This window comes from Microcebus murinus, chromosome 6 (genome assembly GCF_040939455.1).
Source record: "Microcebus murinus isolate Inina chromosome 6, M.murinus_Inina_mat1.0, whole genome shotgun sequence".
NCBI lineage: Eukaryota > Metazoa > Chordata > Mammalia > Primates > Cheirogaleidae > Microcebus > Microcebus murinus.
In genome coordinates, this window is record NC_134109.1 from 83,431,373 (window position 1) to 83,452,297 (window position 20,925).

A 20,925-nucleotide genomic window follows, 5' to 3' on the forward strand; every position below is an offset into this window, starting at 1 on the left:
ATGGACCTATGGAATAGAAAATTGAGAGCCCAGAAACAAAACTCATGCATATATGAAAATCTCATATATGACACACAAGACATTTTAAATCAGTGGTAAAAGGAAGGACTTTTCAAAAACATGGTGCTAAGGCCAGGCGCGGTGGCTCATGCCTGTAATCCTAGCACTCTGGGAGGCCGAGGTGGGAGGACTGTTAGAAGTCAGGAGTTCGAGAGGAGCCTGAGCAAGAGCAAGACCCCATCTCTACTAAAAATAGAAAGAAATTAATTGCCCAACTAAAAATATATAGAAAAAATTAGCCAGGCATGGTGGTGCATGCCTGTAGTCCCAGCTACTTGGGAGGCTGAGGCAGAAGGACTGCTTGAGCCCAGGAGTTTGAGGTTTCTGTGAGCTAGGCTGATGCCACAGCACTCTAGCCCAGACAACAGAGTGAGACTGTCTCAGAAAAAAAAAATGGTGCTGAGACAAATGGTTCCTGACATGGGAAAAAAATATAAACAGTCCACACCATGTATAAATATAAGTTCCAAATGGATGAAGGACTTAAATGTGAAAATCACAATTTAAAAACTTTTAAGTTTTTATATAAAAATATAAAAACATCTTTACGACCTCAGGATAGAAGACACAAATACCATTCATTAGTCATAACAAAAAAGACTGATTATTAAACTATATTAAAATTAAGAACTATATTAAAGACTCCATGAGGAAAGTATTTAATAAAAAGACAAGCCATAGACTAGAATATATCTACTACACACAAAACAGGATTAGTATCTAGAATGTATCAAACATTAGAGACCAATAAGAAAAAGACAACCACCCCCTTCCAAAAAAATGGACAAAAACTTGGTTACTCTTCAAAAGAAATCCAAATATCACATACACATACACACAAAGATGTTCAACCTTAATCATCAGGAAAATGCAAAGTAAAACCCATCATACTATCAGATTAGAAAACATTTTCAAATCTGAACATATTAGTGTTGGTAAAGACATGCAACAGTAAAAACTCACATACATTGCTGGAGAGAGCATAAACTGATAAAACAATTTTGGAAAACTAAAGTACTATCTGGTAAAATTAAAGATGTTGCATGCCCTATGATCCAGCTATTCAACTACTACCCTAGAGAAACTCTTGCACATGTGCCACAGTAGGTATGCAAAAAACTTTACAGAAAGCCTGGCAAGGTGGCTCACGCCTGTAATCCTAGCACTCTGGGAGGACAAAGCAGGCAGATCGCTCAAGGTCAGGAGTTTGAAACCAGCCTGAGCAAGAGGAAGACCCCATCTCTACTAAAAATAGAAAGAAAAAATTAGCCAACCATGGTGGCATATGCCTGTAGTCCCAGCTACTTGGGAAGCTGAGGCAGAAGGATTGCTTGAGCCCAGGAGTTTGAGGTTGCTGTGAGCTAAGCTGACGCCATGGCACTCTAGTCCCAGCAACAAAGTGAGATTCTGTCTCAAAAAAAAACACACAAAAAGAACAAAACAAAAACAAAAAAACTTTACAGCAATACTGCTTATAATAGCAAAAACGGGAAACAACTTAGTTACATAAAGATGTATTTATACAATGGGATACTACAAAGGGGTGAAATTGAATGAATTGTAGTTATACACATCAACATGGACAAATCACTCATGCTGAATGGGGGAAAAAAGCAAGTCTCAAAAGAATATATATAATGATTCCATTTTATACAAAATTCAACAATAACCAAAACTAAATAGCATTATTTGGGGACAGATTTATATGGAGTAAAACAAAGAAAATCATGGGAATGGCTAAAAATTTCAGAATGGTGGTTAACACTATCGGTTGGGCAAGGTAAAGAAATAGGATCAGGGAGGAGCATACATTTAAAGATATTCATGATATTCTATTTCTTGTCTTGATTGTGTATATAAGAATATTTGTTTTATCATTATTGCTACTGTTATCACTTAAAATATACAATATTCACTTATTTTTATGTGGCGAGAGACTAAGGCCAAAACAATGTGTATACAATATGCCATACTAATTAAACTCACATACAGACACACACACTGTATGAGAAGGGGAGAGGCTTTGGAGTTATACTACCTGAGTTAAAATCCTGGTGCTACCATCTTATGCTCATGTACTGCTGAATTAGATTTCCTAACCTCTCTATGCTTCAGTTTCCTCATCTATAAAATGGGGATAACAATATTTATCTGGGTTAATAAGAAGATAGGGTTAATAAGAAGATTAATAACACTTGCCTATTATTAACATTAATACATAGGAAAATTAGACATGAGGGTCTTGTGTAAAAAGGAAAAAAAATTTAAAAATAAAAATACATAGGAAAAGCAATTATAAGGAAATAACCCCAATATAGTGAACATAATTATTTCTGGATGGTAGACTTATAAGCAACTTAAATTTTTTCCTATAATGATACCTTGAAATATATAAGTTTTTTAATAAATGGTGCTGGAACAATTGAATATCTATATACAAAGGAATGAAGTTGGATCCCTTCCTCATACCATACAAAAAATTAATTCAAAATGCAATGTAAACCTAACTGTAAGAGCTAAAACCATGAAATTCATAAGAGTAAATTTCCGTAACCTCACATTAGGAAATGGTTCTTAGATACGACACCAAAAGCACAAATGACAAAAATAAATAAACAGACTTCATCAGAATTAAAAACTTTTGTGTTTCAAAGGACCCCATCAAGAAGGTGAAAAGACAACCCAAAGCATGGGAGAAAATATTTGGAAATCATTATCTAATAAGGGTATAGCATCTAGACCATATAAAGAACTCTTAAAACTCAATAAAATAACCCAATTTCAAAAGGAGCAAAGTAATTGAATAGACATTTCTCCAAAGATATACAAATAGCCAATATGCACCTAAAAACATATGTGTATGTTCATATTCATACATGTTTATATATATATTTAAACATAAATATGCAAATAGCCAATATGCACATGATCAGTAGTCACTGGGAAAATGCAAATCAAAACCACAATGAGGCCGGGCGCTGTGGCTCACGCCTGTAATCCTAGCTCTTGGGAGGCCGAGGCGGGCGGATTGCTCAAGGTCAGGAGTTCAAAACCAGCCTGAGCAAGAGCGAGACCCCGTCTCTACTATAAATAGAAAGAAATTAATTGGCCAACTGATATATATATATAAAAAAAAATTAGCCGGGCATGGTGGCGCATGCCTGTAGTCCCAGCTACCCGGGAGGCTGAGGCAGAAGGATCACTCGAGCCCAGGAGTTTGAGGTTGCTGTGAGCTAGGCTGACGCCACGGCACTCACTCTAGCCTGGGCAACAAAGCGAGACTCTGTCTCAAAAAAAAAAAAAAAAAAAAAACCCACAATGAGACACCATTTCATTTTGATTTCACATCCACTAGGATGGCTATAATCAAAAAAAGATAGACAATAATAAGTGTTAGTAAAGATGTGGAGCTAGTAGAACCCTCATACATTGCTGGTAGGAATGTAAAATGGTGTAGCCACTGTGGAAAAGAGTTTGGAGGTTCCTCAAAAAGATTAAATGACTCACCAATTCCACAGCTCAGTATATACCCAAGAAAAATGAAAACGTATGTCAACACAAAAACTTGTACAAATGTTCATAATGGCCAAAAAGTGGAAACAACACAAATGTCCGTCAACTGATGAATGGATAAACAAAATGTAGCATATATCTATGCAATGGGTAATAAAAAGGAATGATGTGCTAGTGGCACATACTACAACATGGTTGAACCTTGAAAACATGTTACATGAAAGAAGCCAGTCACAAAAAGTCACATATTTCACAATTCCATTTATATGAAATGTCCGGAATAGGAAAATCCAGAGTCAGAACGATTAGTGTTTGTGACTTGGGGATAGCAAGGAATAAGGAGGACTGCTAATGGGTATAGGGTTTCTTTTTGGGGTGATAAAAATGTTCTAGAATTAGATAGTAGTGACTGGTTGCACAACTCTGAATATACTAAAAGCCACTGTATCATACACTTTAACAGAGTAAATTTTATGGTATGTGATGTATATCTCAATGGAGATGTCATTAAAAAAAAAAAAACAAACTGGCACATAACATCATTAACGTCAGGGACCATGTGGTATAGCAGAAAGTACCCCAACTTTGATTCTACCTTCTGTCTTTATTAGTATGGCTCTGAGCCACTCACTCAACCACTATGAGCCTAAGTTTCTTCATCTGTAAAATGAAAAAAATAAAAACTACCCAATCTATCTCATACGGTTGTTTTAGGACAAAATTAGATGCTGTATATAAAAGAGTTTTGTGAACTATAAAATGCTATGTAAATTCAGGTTATTTCTCCCCTAAAGCTGGATTAGAAGAGTAGGGAACATAAAGTAGGAATAAAAGATCATTCCTATTTAAGCTTTCCATAGCTTGTTTCCACTTCATTTAGTCTCATTACCTTATGTTGCCTCTATTTCCTATATCTTTCTCTTTTCTTAAATAATATTTATTACAATCTCATATCTTTCAAAGCCAAAAAGAGTAAACTGCTAACCAGAATTAGAGCAATGAAATAGCCAGATATGAGCAAATGGATGGGAAAAGATGATAATTCTTTTCGCTGCTAGGTTTAATGAATTCTCCCAAATCTTTAGTCAATTTTCCCTACTTGACTAAAGATTTGGAAGTACATGACAGAAAATAATCAAGTGAAGTTCCAAAGACATTTAATTCTGTTACCTCTAGTGCATGTATGGGAATTGAGCACCTCCCCCAACCATTGAGATGACAAAGCGAGTCCACAGTGCTGGCACTTCCATGGATCATTAGTCTGTTTAAAAACTCCTCTTGAGTCAAACCAAACAAAATCAGAGAGAGTCCATTTTCTACAGGAAAAAATAAAATTAGCTTTAATAAATTATTAGGACTTAAGATTTTAGGATTATGACTTAGGAATTAATTTCTAATTACCTAATGCCTTAACATTATAATTACATCCTAGCTCTCTGGGAGGCCGAGGCGGGCAGATTGCTCGAGGTCAGGAGTTCGAAGCCAGCCTGAGCAAGAGTGAGACCCCATCTCTACTATAAATACAAAGAAATTAATTGGCTAACTAATATATATAGAAAAAATTAGCCAGACATGGTGGTGCATGCCTGTAGTCCCAGCTACTCGGGAGGCTAAGGCAGGAGGATTGCCTGAGCCTAGGAGTTTGAGGTTGCTATGAGTTAGGCTGACGCCACTCACTCTAGCCTGGGCAACAAAGCGAGACTCTGTCTCTGAAAAAAAAAAAAAAACTATAATTACAAATATATTTACTGGACACCATGTACTATTAAGGGGTCCAATAAATATATCTTTATATATTATTTACTTTAACTCATCTTGGTTTTTCAACATTTTTAAAGAAAAGTTTTGTTTTTGAAACATTGACAAGGCAAATTCTCATAAGAACAATGTATCTTATGAAACAGCACTAAATCTCACACTTAATATTATCTTGCACAATCAATACCTTGAACTTTTAATTATTTATAGAGATGTCAGATTTCTGGTTTACTAAAATAAAACAATTAATAGCATATTCCTGACACACAGAAATACATGATTACCAAAATTTGGGTACTGAAGAAGAAACATATTATTAGTTCAATCACAGCATTCAATACCTTTGTAGGAGATTATGGAATAAACGTTGACTAAATGCATAGGTGATGTATCAAAATGTCCCATTCCTACAGGGGCCAAGCAGGTGATGAGAAAAGTGTAAGAAAAACCTAACCAGAAATAAAATGGCCCATCTAGGAGAACAACTGAAACTCAGCTCCAACCCATAAGCTACTAGGCAGGAATGCAAGCTCATGTTGCATGAGCTTATCTTTATTTCAGTAACAGCAGCAGGAAATTCAGATTTTGCGTGAAATCTTCTAATTCTGCATGTTTATAATAAATAAAATCTATTTTAAAAGCCTAATGCAAGCCAAACAAAATAAATATTCAGTTCATACATGACCCATGAACAGCCTGTACTTGTAGAGACTGAAGTCAAATGAAGACTCTCTGGGTTAAAAACCAACCTTCCTTTCCCTTAAGCTTTCTCTTAGTATCTCAGCATTTGGCTGGACAGAAACAACCTTAATTAAAAACCAAATATAGATGTGGTATATGTATACCATGGAGTACTATTCAGCTCTAAGAAACAACGGTGATATAGCACATCTTATATTTTCCTGGTTAGAGCTGGAACCCATACTACTAAGTGAAGTATCCCAAGAATGGAAAAACAAGCACCAGATATATTCTCCAGCAAACTGGTATTAACTGAGTAGCACCTAAGTGGACACACAGGTGCTACAGTAATAGGGTATTGGGAAGGTGGGAGGGGGGAGGGGGGCGGGTATATACATACATAATGAGTGAGATGTGCACCATCTGGGGGATGGTCATGATGGAGACTCAGACTTTTGGGGGGAGGGGGGGAAATGGGCATTTATTGAAACCTTAAAATCTGTACCCCCATAATATGCCAAAATAAAAAAAAAAAAAAAAAAACCAAATATAGGCCGGGCGTGGTGGCTCACGCCTGTAATCCTAGCTCTCTGGGAGGCCGAGACGGGCAGATTGCTCAAGGTCAGGAGTTCGAAACCAGCCTGAGCAAAAGCGAGACCTCATCTCTACTATAAATAGAAAGAAATTAATTGGCCAACTAATATATATAGAAAAAATTAGCCGGGCATGGTGGCGCATGCCTGTAGCCCAGCTACTTGGGAGGCTGAGGCAGGAGGATCGCTTGAGCCCAGGAGTTTGAGGTAGCTGTGAGCTAGGCTGACGCCACGGCACTCACTCTAGCCTGGGAAACAAGTGAGACTCTGTCTCAAAAAAAAAAAAAAAAAAAACAAATATAAGAGGCACTGTTACTCTTAAGTAACACCAAATTTCCTCCATGCACAATTATCACTTAGCAGCAAGAGTAGGCATGTGCAGGCAACAGGGCAACAGAAGTAAAATACAGAATGTCCCAAAAATCTCCATACAAAGGAAAAATTGTGTAATGAATATTCTGTAAGTAAAGGTACATTTAGCTACAATTTCCCATTTTCCCTATGTATGGGGATTTTTGGGACACCTGGTACATTAAGAAAGCATACCTTTCAGCAATGGATTTCAATCTGATACAAGACATTCTCACCTGTCAAAATGAGGCACAGTTGTTGGTCTTCACTACTATCTACAGGAATACACTTTTTGCCAAGGGAAAAACACTGCATGCCCTGGGTCTCCAAATCCCAGAGAACAATGTTGCAGCCCGTCTTTTCCACTGTCCAAGTAAACAATACCGTGAATCCTGTCACAGACACACATTTCAACTCGACGAGTTCCTCTTGTTCACCGATGTGCATTATCTTCCATGATCTTCCTGGATCACTGGTCTTGGCATGATCTGTCTGTGGAAAACTGTATTGCCCATGCATTATGTCCTGTGGAATAAAAGCCCAGCTTGGCACATTGGTGCTGTGGTTACTAGATTCAGGGGACTCCAAATGCAAAATATCCTGGAACCATGGAGCACAACAGGAAACCTCCAGCTTGGAGCTCTTTATTGTTTCATTTAACGATGATAGCTGTGCTTTCCAAGACCTGGAAGACAGGGTAGCACTTAACATCTATTACAGTGAAAGACATTATGTAAAACACTAAACCAGGGCACACACACACATAAAAGACCCACCAAGTAAAGATCTTTAAAAGGTATAGTGTCAGCATGATAAAAAATGATAATAACAAACTAAATCAAAAGGAAGTTTCTGTACCTATCAACCTGGAAGGAAAACTTGGTCAGTTTCATGTTGTAGTCAGAGTTAACAGGATCATCTTCATCTATCCCCTTCAGTCCTTGAATCGGAAGGTCTTCTAGCAGTCTTTCACACAGTAGGTGTCCTGGGTATTGCCTACATTTAAAAATAATGGTAGCCACAGTAAAAAATGATGATAAAACCCAAATTTGTGTTACTGTTGCTCTATTAAAAATAAGGCCACAGAGAAGGAACAATATAGACAACAAATTCCCCTGAATGGAACTTATCTCCCTTGCTTACACCACAGTGACAAAGTCAATGTCAAGAATTTAACTCTGTAAGGGTGATTAACATAAAGAGCACTTACTGTCTACTATATTGCAGATGTTGTGCTAAATACTTTACACACTCTTTTTTTTTTTTTTTTTTTTTTTTTTGAGACAGAGTCTCACTTTGTTGCCCAGGCTAGAGTGAGTGCTGTGGCGTCAGCCTAACTCACAGCAACCTCAAACTCCTGGGCTCAAGCAATCCTGCTGCCTCAGCCTCCCAAGTAGCTGGGACTACAGGCATGCACCACCATGCCTGGCTCATTTTTTTCTACATATATTAGTTGGCCAATTCATTTCTTTCTATTTATAGTAGAGATGGGGTCTCGCTCTTGCTCAGGCTGGTTTCAGACTCCTGACCTCGAGCAATCCGCCCACTTTGGCCTCCCAGAGTGCTAGGATTACAGGCGTAAGCCACTGCGCCCGGCCTGCACACTCTTATTTAAGCCTCTCAGCAACCCTCTGAGGTAAATATAGACACATTTTATAAATATGGAAACTAAGGCTCAGAGCAACTTTGAACAAGATCATTGTGACCATAAAGCCCAGAGTTTTAATCACTTACTATACTGCCACCACAAAGTAAGACTTAGGCTGAGAGCAGAGGAATGCATAAGAACTAGAAGGCAAAGTATGAGTGTGTATACAGGTGGGAAAGCACTTGTAGAAGGAGGCCTGTGGCATTTGAGAAACAAAGGTGGCCAGAGTGGCTAAAGCATAGTGAATGAGCAGTAGAGTAGAATGAAATACGACTGGAAGATGGCTCAGGCCTTCTGGACTAAAGAAATGACAAATGCCTGAGATGATGGATACCCCAATTACCCTGATTTAATTAACATACATTGTATGCCTGCACCAAAACATCACATGTACCTTATTATGTACCCATAATAATCAAACATTTTTTAAAAAAAGAATGTTTAACTTTTGGCCAGGTGTAGTGGCTCATGGCTATAATCCTAGCACTTTGGTTGGCTGAGGCAAGAGGGTTGCTGGAGCCCAGGAGCTCAAGACCAGCCTGAGCAACATAGCAAGACCCTGTCCCTACAAAACAAAAAATTAGCAGGGCAAAATGGGGTACATATACCTGTAGTTTCATCTACTTGGGAGGCTGGGCCAGAAGAATCACTTGGGCCCAGAAGTTTGAAGTTACAAGTGAGTTGTGATTGTGCCACTGAACTCTAGCCTGGGCAACAGATCTTGAGGGGAAAAGTGAATTGAAGGAAGGGTTTTGAGCAGGAAACAATATGATCATATGCAGAAAAGTAGAAAGGGGAGGAAGGGGAAGCATTTAATCACCTTCAATGAAATTATTAAATATTAATCTTTTAACAATTTAAAGGTAATGTGTTGACATAACATGCACGAGGGCAATGATGAAAAGTTAGAGAAGGCAGAGTGAAAATAAGATGAGAGGCTGCATGATAAGGTAGTTCCCCCACCAAAAAATGATGACCTGCCCTAGATGTTAATGCTAGGCTATACCTCTGATAATATATGCATTTTAACAACATTATTTTGGCTACTATATGGAGGATGGATTTGAGGGAGTAAGAACAGACATGGGGAGACCAATTTGGAGGCTATTAAGGTAGTTCAGATAAGAGATGATAGTGGTATAGATTAATGACAGAGGAGTTGAGAAAAGTAGACAGATTCAAGAAACATTTAGGCAGTAGAATAGCTAGGACCTGGTACTTAACTAGATGTGGATCTAATACCAAAAAGAGATTGGAGATACAGCAGTCCCCACTTATCCTTGGGGGATATATTTTAAGATCTACAGTGGGTACCTGAAACCTAAGATAGTACTGAACCCTACATATACAGTTCATCCTTGAACAATACATGTGTGGTGGACATTGCAGGTCCATCTATATGCAGATTTTTTTCAATAAATACATTGGAAAATTTTTTGGAGATTTGCAACAACTTGTAAAAACTCAGATGAATGGGTAGTTTAGAAATATCAAAAAATTAAGAAAAAAGTATATCAAGAGTGCATAAAATATATGTAATACTAGTCTGTTTTATCATTTACTACCATAAAATATGCTCAAATCTATTATAAAAAGTTAATAGAAACTTACACACGGACAATATATAGTGCCATTCAGTCAAAAGATATGCAAACAAATGTGAAGATACAGTATTAAATCCTAACTGCATAAATTAACTATAACATATACTGTACTGCTGTCTTAATTTCATAGCCACCTCCTGTTGCTACTGCAGTGAGATCAAGTGTTTGAAGTTACTGGTTAAAACACTATGTGACACTAATCATTTCCATGTTAGTAGCTCCTCTCTCTAGTAAATTGTGTATTGCAGTAAAAAGTGAACTCTCACAGTTCTCAAGTATTTTTCATCATGTTTAGTGCCTTACTGTAAAATCGTGACTACCACCATGGGACCCATACAAAATGCCACTAGAGATGCTAGAAGTGCTCCCAAAAAGCAGAGAAAAGTCATGACATTACAAGAAAAAGTTAAATTGCTGGATGTGTACTATAAATTGAGGTTTGCAGCTGCAATTGCCTTCCTACCTCAGACAGATGATTGATTCATCTTGTTAACAGATGACATAAACTTCTAGTATCAATACAGTACAGTAATGTAAATGTGCTTTCCTTATGATTTTAATAACATTTTCTTTTCCTTTACTTTATTGTAAGAATATGTAATACATATAACATACAGAAGATGTGTTGACTGTTTATGTTATTGTTAAGGCTTCCAGTCAATAGTAGGCTATCATTAATTGTTTTGGGAGAGTCAAGTTACACACAGATTTTCGACTGTGCGGGAGTTGGTATCCCAAGTCCTCAAGTTGTTCAAGGGTCAACTGTGCCATGTTTTTTCCTGTGTATACATACCTTTGAAAAGTTTAAAAATTTGGCACGATAAGATTAACAACAATAACTAATAATAAAATAAAACAACTATAACAATATACTGTGATAAATGTTATGCAAATGCAGTCTCTCTCTAAATATCTTAGTGTATGTAATATTTTTGGACTGCAGTTGACTGTGAGAAACTGAAACTATGGAAAGCAAAACCATAAGTAAGGGGAGACCACTGTATTGGAAAGAGAAGAAATAGAGAAAGGTCCCTGAAGAGAGAAGGAATGGGATCTAATGCACAAGGGATGGGCCTTCATAGGAAGAGGGGAACTGAGAAACCAACAGAGCTCCCATAGATGGGTTCTACTTCCTTTATAAAGTAGAAGGAAAGGTCATCTAAGAAAAGTTGGGAATAAAGAAATGAATGGAAGTTTGAAGAAAATAAAGAAGGTTTAAAAACACTGTTGTAAAGAATAGGCTCATGGGGCCGGGCGCGGTGGCTCACGCCTGTAATCCTAGCACTCTGGGAGGCCGAGGCGGGCGGATTGCTCGAGGTCAGGAGTTCAAAACCAGCCTGAGCGAGACCCCGTCTCTACCATAAAAATAGAAAGAAATTAATTGGCCAACTAATATATATAATATAAAAATCAGCCAGGCATGGTGGCTCGTGTCTGTAGTCCCAGCTACTCGGGAGGCTGAGGCAGGAAGATCGCTTGAGCCCAGGAGTTTGAGGTTGCTATGAGCTAGGCTGACGCCATGGCACTCACTCTAGCCTAGGCAAGAAAGCGAGACTCTGTCTCAAAAAAAAAAAAAAAAAGAATAGGCTCATGAAAAATCATTGTCCAATTTCCATGGAATTGAGAGACCAACAGAAGATGGTAAATGTAAAACAGTGGTATCAATTTTCCTTTGTAGTTTTCTCACAAGTGCTCAATTCCTTGACAGTAGGCAGCACTGAGAAGGCAGAATAAAGGTTTCATTCAGGGTTGAGATTTTGCCAGAACAAATTGGAAAGAGAGGGAAGTGAATGGAGGGGGGTGGAGAATGGAAGATCAATGGATTGGAAGTTCCAGTGAGGTCAGATGACAAGTGAAGTGCAGTATTTGAGTAAGCTGGAAAGTTTGGGAAGTTATGATCAGAGAGTGAGATGTGTAGAGTAGGAATTCCGGGGAGGAGCAATTTCAAGCCCAGGGTATGCCTATGGGAGTGGACAGTTAAAGTAAACTGGAAAACAAAAAAAAAGTCACTGACAATGAAATGAAAAAAGAAACCACAAATTTTTGTTCTTAAGGAGCTTATAAACTCTATGGGAAACATGAAAAAAGTTGGGAAATAATGTAAGACTATATGACTAAGTGCTAAACTGTGGTTCAAAGCAGAAGTGCTACAAAAGTTCAGAGAAGAGAAAAATTATGAAATGAGTATAAAATTACAGATGGAAGGAGTAGCTGAATAGGCTTTCCTCCCTCCTTACCAAATTGTTTTCCAACTGGATGATCAAGAGATAACTCTACACATACAGGGTGTGTTCCATCAGTAAAAATGGTCTACTGATAAACAAGAGCACAATCTGAGAAGGTGCTAATCATCTCTGCTCAAAGATTTTTTTAAAAAATTAAAAGGTCTTTTTTAAAGCAAATGAAAACATCACAGCTGTAAAGAGTTCTGGTAGATAAAGATGAATTTATCCTTTCTTGTAAGACAAATAATAAGCAATAAAACTCATCAAAAAGCATTCCCAGTTATTCAAGGATTTAGTAAAACCAAAAATCCTAAGAGTTTTCAATGGAAGTCATAAATGCAACAGGCCTTTCTTCCCTTCCTACTTCTCTCTTTCAACAGAATCTCACTCCATCATGGCCTGAGGTAGAATGCAATGGCATCTGCAACCTCAAACTTCTGGGCTCAAGCAATCCTCCTCCCTCAGCCTCCTCAGCAGCTAGGACTCCAGGCGCACACCACATCGCCCAGCTAATTTTTTTCTATTTTTGGTACAGACAAGGTCTCACTCTTGCTTAGGTTGGTCTTGAACTCCTGACCTCAAGCAATTTTCCCACCACAGCTTCCGAATGTGCTAGGATTACAGGTGTGATGCACTGCGCCTGGCCTAGCCTACTTTTAGATAAGCAAGTTGCAATGAATAGGCTGCTGTGCCTCCTCTCAAACATTATAAAATTAGAAGCAACTAGAAGACCTAAATCAAAAAGTAACACAAACACGCACTCAGTTATTACTAATATATTTAGACAGTCACAAATTCAGAACCTCCAAGGGAAATACTCAGCCAGAGAAAGCTAGCTGAATACATCCTGTCAAAGTCCTTTAAGAGAAGAGTGGTCCCGGCGGCAGCCAGGACCATACGCCAGAGCAGCAATTCTAACACAGGGTAAATCTCATTTCTCTCCTATTCTAATGTGGACCACAAGGTGAGTGAATTTAACCACATCGGTACGGCGCTCACCAGCCGCGAAACCTTGCCCACAGCCGGCACTCAGAGTCTGCACGATAGTTTGTGCTGTGCATTGACGATGAATCTGTTTTGCTCTTGTGTGATGAGGAAAGCTTTAAAGCACTGAAAGCTTGTTTTACTTTATAGGCAGCTTTACTTGTAATGTAAATCAGAATAGGTAACATAGACATATATGTTTTCATTAAGTTATTTTTAAACGTTCACAATTTTATTTTGATAAATGAAAAATTAGAAAAGTCATGTCACGGCTATCAGCTAAAGTTGCTGTGTGCGTTCACCTGTGGCTATCAACTAAAGTCGACACTCGGCTGTGCACGTTCACCTGTGGCTATCGACTATAGTGGATACTCGTACCAAACTGGTTAAAAGCCAAGGGCTTTAAAATTGTGAAATCTTGATTGCTTCTATTTATGTGACATAATCCACATATAACATATTATATAAATCAAAATCAAAACTTTGATGTACATGCAGAAATACATAGGAGGCCACTGGTAATTTGTATGCATTATTCTACAGTATAGTAACTACCTCACTATGTAATAGCTAGAACATGATCCAACTAAATAGAAAAAGAAAATTGGTTAAAAATTAAAAAACTAATAAGTACCTTTTTAACCTCTGTGGCTCTAATTATTATTTACCTCAAATTAGAAACTGCAGTAATCTACATACCTGAAATACAAATTTAAGTTAAGAGCAATTGCAGAGTTGGAGGAGCTGACAATCACCACAACATCTAAGTCTTGAGACACTTTCAGTGAAGTAAAAGAAGAAATCTTGGCTGGCTCCTGTTGCTGTTCATTACACATATCTTCCTGGTGAAGTACTAAATCCACATGAGCTACATGTGTACCATCCACAATGTTAAAAATGTCTTTGAGGTAGAGTTAAAGAAAATGTCAGTTTTCTAAGTATGTCTAACCATTCAAAACACAGGACAGGATACAGCTATCGACTTTATTGCTCCAACATTGTAGGTATAATTAGAAATTGAGACAAACCCCATCATAATAACCAGATGACTATGAAGTTGGTGGCACAATAAACAACCTGATACAGAGTTCATTCAACAATACTTGCTGAAGATCCATCCTGTGCCAGGCCCTGACACACTGCTATTTTCCAATAGTGCTATCCAAGAGATTAGGAGACCCTAATTTTAATATATTTTATGTAACCAATATCATATATCCAAAATATTATTTCAACATGTAATGAATATAAAAGTTGGTATATTCTTTTTCTCATATAAGTGTTCAAAATCAGGTATTTTATACTTACAGCACATCTCAATTTGGATACGAAATTTTCATTGGAATTACCTGATCTGAATTTAGACTTTGTAAAATTCATAGCTAAAAGTCAGAAATAAAGTTGTTCCAAATATATTTAAAAGTTCTCCAATAACTGAATTGAGTATCAGCTTTTACATATAAAGTAATTAAAGAAAATTAAGAATTCAGTTCCTAAGCCATGCTAGCTAATTTCAAGTGCTCAATAGCCATATACACCTAGTGCCTACAATGTTGGAAAGCACAGCTATAACCTGGCAATGAAAATTAAGTTAATCTAGTATTTACAATATTTTTGCAAAGATGATACACCTAAAATATAAAAACCATTCTTTTAATTCAGAAATAAAAGGCCCAAAATCATATATGGTGTCATTTTCCAAATCTTCAAAATAATTTTGCTGATGACACCTGTAGATCTGATAGAGACAAAGGACCCACAATATTTTCCAAAAACAAATTAACAATGGTTAAGCAAACCATTTGTTAATATGATGGAATCACCATTAGAGATAAGAGGTGGATTATATTTATACATTAAAAAATATGAATCACATCATAAGCAGTCATTTCAATCCTTCCTGGAACAAGCACCATAGCAGATATTCAATAAGTACATTTTGAATAAATAGGTAATGCAGAGCATATGCAATTTTAAAAGAACATGACTACATATGGATAAGATAATGACTATGAAAATTATGTATATACTAGAAAATATTCATATAGAATATACAGTAATATACCTGAGTATTTTAAGTTTATGAGGATCTTTTTCCCTGAAAAACTTTACAGAAAAACTAACCACTCTCCCTATATCCCAGCCCCCAAAACTAAAACTCTAAAAAGGCTCATCTTTCTAGGTATTCTCTGCCCCTACAGTATGAATAAACATCTTTACTGCCAAGGATACAGATCCAGCCTAAGCTACTCAAAACAAAAAGAATTTCTCTGCAGAGCTGTGTGTCAACAATCCTGTCCACTGCCTGTGCAGGCAAGGGTAGTGTGAAACAGTTGAGTACTCTAATTTCAGCATCTCTTTCAGGAAAAATAATGCATAGGACAATACATTTGTTGATCAACAATAATGATGTATTATTATGAAATGACAGAATTCTCAAAGACAATAAGGGAATACCTAGAAAACAAAAGGATATTATTTCAAATACATGGTCACAATTTTACAACTGGTAAATTTAATTTTATAAACATAACACAAATAGGTAAAACAAAAAAGAAACTGAACTTAGTCCAACTCTAAGCTGTTACTGTTCAGACCCACCTAAGTAAACAGTTATTGGGAGGTAGATAAAAGGATGAATAAAGATGGCCCACAGATTCCTTCTGTTTATGGCCAAAGTCTGACAGCACACTAGAAGTAAGATTTAAAAAAGCCAATTTACCCATGTGACCCCACAAGAACAGTCAAAAAAATTTTTTGAGACAGAATCTAGCTCTGTCACCCTGTAGCATCACCAGTAGCATCATTATAGCTCACTGGAACTGCAAACTCCTGCGCTCAAGTGATCCTCTTGCCTCAGCCTCCTGAGTAGGTGGGACTTCAAGTTTTTCTATTTTTAGTATTGACGGGGTCCTGCTCTTGCTGAGGCTGGTCTCCTGAACTGAAGCGATCCTCCCAATCCTCCCGCACTGGCCTTCCAGAATGCTAGGATTACAGGCATGAGCCACTGCACCAGGCCAGACTTTTTTTTTTTTAAAGAAAGAGAAGAAACCTTATAATCAAGGATGGGGAGTATGTTACTGCCTTAAAAACAGAAGCCTGAGTGCTTTGATTTCTGCTCCCTGCAGACATCAGGACAGGATACAGTCAACAACTTTGTAACCAGTCTAGATCAGCACTGTCCAACAAAAATATAATGTGAGCCACATATATAATTTTACGTTTTCTAGTAGCCACTGAAAAGAAACAGGCAAAATTCATTCTGATATGTATTATTTGGTTCATATCTGAAATATTTCATCAATAAAAAAAGTTAAAATATTTCACTTTATTAGTAATAAGTCTTCAAAATCTGATATGTATATGACACTTAAAGTACATCTTAACTCATATTAACCACATTTCAGGTGCTCAATAGCCTCAGGTGACTAGTGACTACTATATTGGACAATATAGATCTCCCTCCCTGATTTCATATCTATGAGAACTTGTCCTGAAATATATAAAATTATATGACAATGTCACAAATTTAAATATGCTAAAAGACCATCTGTAGATACTTACTGATATCTTGATCTTCAATGAGCTTTTGCAATGTCTCCCTACTGTAGCTATACAAAATGGTTGCATCACATCGTCCATCTTTTAAATTAAACTCATAGATGAGCAGTTCATAATTTTCACTAAGAGCAAGCAGTTTGGGTTTGTTGGTTGGTATATTGCTGTTATGAGAATCCTCCCACACAAACCTAAGAAAATAGATTAGATTATAATCTATATTCACAATATTTACCCACAATGGTGGGGTAGAAAGGCACAATCAGTAGACACCAATTTAGCTCACCTAGTATCATTAATTCTACACTCCAAATTAAGAGAATGTAAACTGCTCTAGAACTTCCCTCTTCTTCTCCCTCTCCTTCCCCACTTCTTTCACTTCTGCCCCTTCACACCAACACAATAATATAGCAAGTAAAAAAGGGGTTCAGAGCAAGAAATGATGGCTCCTTTTTTTCGTTCATCTTTTTAATTTTTTTTTTTTTTTTTGGTAGAGATGAGGGTCTGTGCTGCTCAGGTTGGTTTCCAACTCCTGGGCTCCAGTGATCCTCCCACCTGGGCCTCTCCAAATGCTGGGATTACAGGAGTGAACCACTGCATTTGGTTATTCCTTCATCTTAAATCCTGACTGGTATGTTTAAAGAACTGTTATGATCAAGAATAAGTATTAACAATCAAATATGTATTACTTATGAGGTGGTGCTCACAATTAACAAAATAGGCTTTTGCTGAATGCTTTCAAAGCCTTTTAAAAAAGAAATTATTTGCAATTATAGACTTTGAAGACTAAAATGGTATATTATAGAGTATGTCTGTCCAATGGAATTGTCTATGATGATAGAAATGTTCTATATCAGCATTGTTATCCCACCAGGAGATACCAAAGTAAGACACCCTTTGGCTACTCAAAGTCTTAAAGGAGATAATTTCTAAAATATTTCTACTACTGTGTTTCCCCCAAAGTAAGACCTACCCATAAAATAAGCCCAGGCAGGATTTCTAAGCATTTGTGCAATATAAGCCCTATCCCAACATAAGACCTAGTGATGGGCTTGGCTACCCAGCTATCTGCACAACCCATGCATTTCCTAGCAGAGCGGTAAATAAAACGAGCAGCCCTTCTCATCTGCCCTGAGACAGCTACTATTCCAGAGGTGACTGGAAAGGTGCAGGCAGCCACACCAACAAGATCGGCTCCCCCTGTCAGGTCCTGGCCATCCTCTGCGTGCTGCAAGCTGAGCCTTCCAGGGGAAAATAACACATCCCCTGAAAATAAGCCCTAGGGTGTCTTCTCGAGGAAAAATAAATATAAGACCTTTTCTTATTTTCAGGGAAACACGGCAGTGAGCTATATGACGCTATTGCTCTCTAGCTGGGGCAACAGAGGGAGGTCCTGTCTCAAAATATAATATAATTCAAAAGAACCCAAATACTCAGAGGGCACTCCCAAACTTTATGTTGTAAAACTGTAAGTCTTGGACGGGGAATTATAGAAGTGCAAAGTAATCCGTTATTGTAATTGTCTTCCCAAATCATGTACGGCTCACATGTAAGAACTGTCTTTCTCAACTTCTTAGGCACTGCTCCTAGGTAACAGTAGGCACATAATATTTGTTGAATAAATATGTCCTTGAAGAAAGCCTGCATGTGAAGGAAAACGCTATTCGTTCCAAGGACAAGAAAAAGGTTGATTCAAAGTTTAGGTGTCAGCTGGGGATCATCTGATTCAACTGAAAGAAGAAAATGGGTGTGACACCGTGTCATCCCACGTTTAACGAAAGAGTCAGCGACTAAGCTGGGATCCATTCTGGGTTCTCGGCAGGTGGCAGAGAAGCGAGATACCGCCTCCGCCCACCCAGAACAGGGACGCAGGGGTATGGGGATGCAACAAGGCGAGTGCTCCGCCTTGGGCTGGGGGGACAAGTTCTGAAAGGGGACCGGGCTTGCCCCTGAGGTATTTCCCACGGCTGTCACCCCTCTCCCGCCACCCATATGCCGGAGCTCCAAACTCCCCACACTCTGCCCCAGTCTCCCTCAGCACTTACTGCTGGAAAGGGCCCTCGAGGCAGCAGCCACCCCCGCCCCGGCCGCCAGGCGTTAAGGAAAGCACTTGGAGGCTGCCCGCAGCCGTCAGGCTCCCTAGAGCCTCCTGCTCCCTGTGCAGCTGCGCCCGAGAACCCAGCTGCCCCGTCGCCTCGGCGGGGACCGACACCAACAATATGGGTAGAATCCGTTCCCTGGCCGCGGGGCGGCCACCACCGCGAGCAGAAGCAGCGCTCCAGGCCCCCTCCTCCGCAGCCATCTTGGCCGCGGCCGTTCCTTCCGGTCACCTGCGCCCGAGCCGCCCGGAACCTGATGCGTCGTGGGCATGCGCAGTGTGCCGCGCCGCTCTCGTGCTATCTCGTGACTCGCTGGGGGCGGGGGGGGGGGGTTGCTCGGCTGGCTCTGCCCTGTTCCGTTCCTTACCGGTGGGGAGCGGTACCGACCGCTCCACAAAGCCATTCTACCCTTGCCCCAGGCTTAGAACACTTGAAATCCTCACGCTGTGTCTCTATCCTTTGCCTTCTTAGTCTAACTGCCTCCTGCTCCCTGGGAACCCGGTCCTTACCTCTCTTTTTATTGTGCTATTATTTGTTTACAGGCTCTGGGGTGGTACAATTTCCTTAGTAGCACAGACCAAGGTTTACAGTCCGGATCCATCATGAGGGTGTGGATCTGAATGAAGTCAAATAATACCCATTGTAACAGGCAGAGAGAAGGAGTAGGTAAGGGGCGGAGATTTTCCTCAGAAGGATGATAAAGCAGAGGGGGAGAGGAGCAAAAGGGTTGAGGTGAGAGAAGGTATTGAGTAGGCGTTTTGGAAAGGTAGTACCATAACACATTCTTTTCCATGTTGGGAACAGTTTGGCCTCAGTGTAGCGTCTATTGACAGGCCTTCCTGCACTATTCAATCTGCAGTCCCCTTCACTCTAGTCTCTCATTACCCAGTTTTGTTGTTTTCAGCATAGTATTTATCACTATTTGATATTTTGTGTCAGTTCCTATCCAATCAGACTGTAAGCTTCAAAACAGCAGGGACGTTGGCATTGCTCACCGCTGTAACTTTTGTACCTCAAACAGTGCTTGGTGCATAAGAGGCACTCCAGTATTTGTTGATAAATGCATGACCTTGTTTGTCAAAATGGAACCAAGCACCTCTTGTCACAGGGAGATATTTATACCCAACCCTCATAGCTCAGCTAAGGCTGTTTTCTCTCTGTAAAAAGTTAAAACAGTGAAGCAATTTCTTAGGTTACTTTTGTTAAGTACAACAAGGCCTTGTCCCAATACATCATTCTGTTATCTCTTTAATTATACATTATGCAATGCCTTATTTTTAGGCACATCATTTAGATTTTTGGAGGATATGAAAATGTTTGGGGTAGGGTCCTCCAATGTATCAAGGCATAAGAAGTGTCTTCAGACTTTCTGGATCCCGGTAGACACAGCTCATACAGCTAGTGCCTGATAATTAAACTTCGCACTTTTGCATATTCCAGAACAAACAGATCAGTAGATCCAGGCAAGCCTACAAAGAGAAAAAGTGTTAACTGCAAACGCAATTCCATTTTATAAGTATTTGTATGACTTGCATAGTAACTGGCTCTTCCTAGTAGATGGTAAGTTCTGAGTACAAAGATGACCTCCATGTTATTCATGCATCTTTCCTGGAATAGTTGTCCCTCAAATGTTTGTCTCAAAAAAAAAAAAAAAAAAAAAAAGAGTCTCGCTTTGTTGCCCAGGCTAGAGTGAGTGCCGTGGCGTCAGCCTAGCTCACAGCAACCTCAAACTCCTGGGCTCCAGTGATCCTTCTGCCTCAGCCTCCCGGGTAGCTGGGACTACAGGCATGCGCCACCATGCCCGGCTAATTTTTTTATATATATATCAGTTGGCCAATTAATTTCTTTCTA

General features: G+C 38.8%; 1 protein-coding gene across 2 annotated transcripts in view; it reads right to left on the minus strand.

The window, feature by feature from the left end:
• SPG11 (SPG11 vesicle trafficking associated, spatacsin) overlaps nucleotides 1-19,326 on the minus strand; it is an 85,087-nt gene extending 65,761 nt beyond the window's left edge. For both annotated transcript variants that reach the window (XM_012766686.3, XM_012766685.3), the window contains exons 1-7: nucleotides 19,021-19,326; nucleotides 16,982-17,166; nucleotides 15,650-15,874; nucleotides 14,117-14,318; nucleotides 7,815-7,952; nucleotides 7,193-7,641; nucleotides 4,744-4,889 (exon numbers count right to left, since the gene is read on the minus strand). In XM_012766686.3, the coding sequence (XP_012622140.1) occupies nucleotides 4,744-4,889; nucleotides 7,193-7,641; nucleotides 7,815-7,952; nucleotides 14,117-14,318; nucleotides 15,650-15,874; nucleotides 16,982-17,166; nucleotides 19,021-19,277 (1,602 nt within the window). In that variant the 5' untranslated portion in view covers nucleotides 19,278-19,326. The remainder of the gene's footprint in view (nucleotides 1-4,743; nucleotides 4,890-7,192; nucleotides 7,642-7,814; nucleotides 7,953-14,116; nucleotides 14,319-15,649; nucleotides 15,875-16,981; nucleotides 17,167-19,020) is intronic.
• Between the last annotated feature and the right edge of the window lie 1,599 nt (nucleotides 19,327-20,925).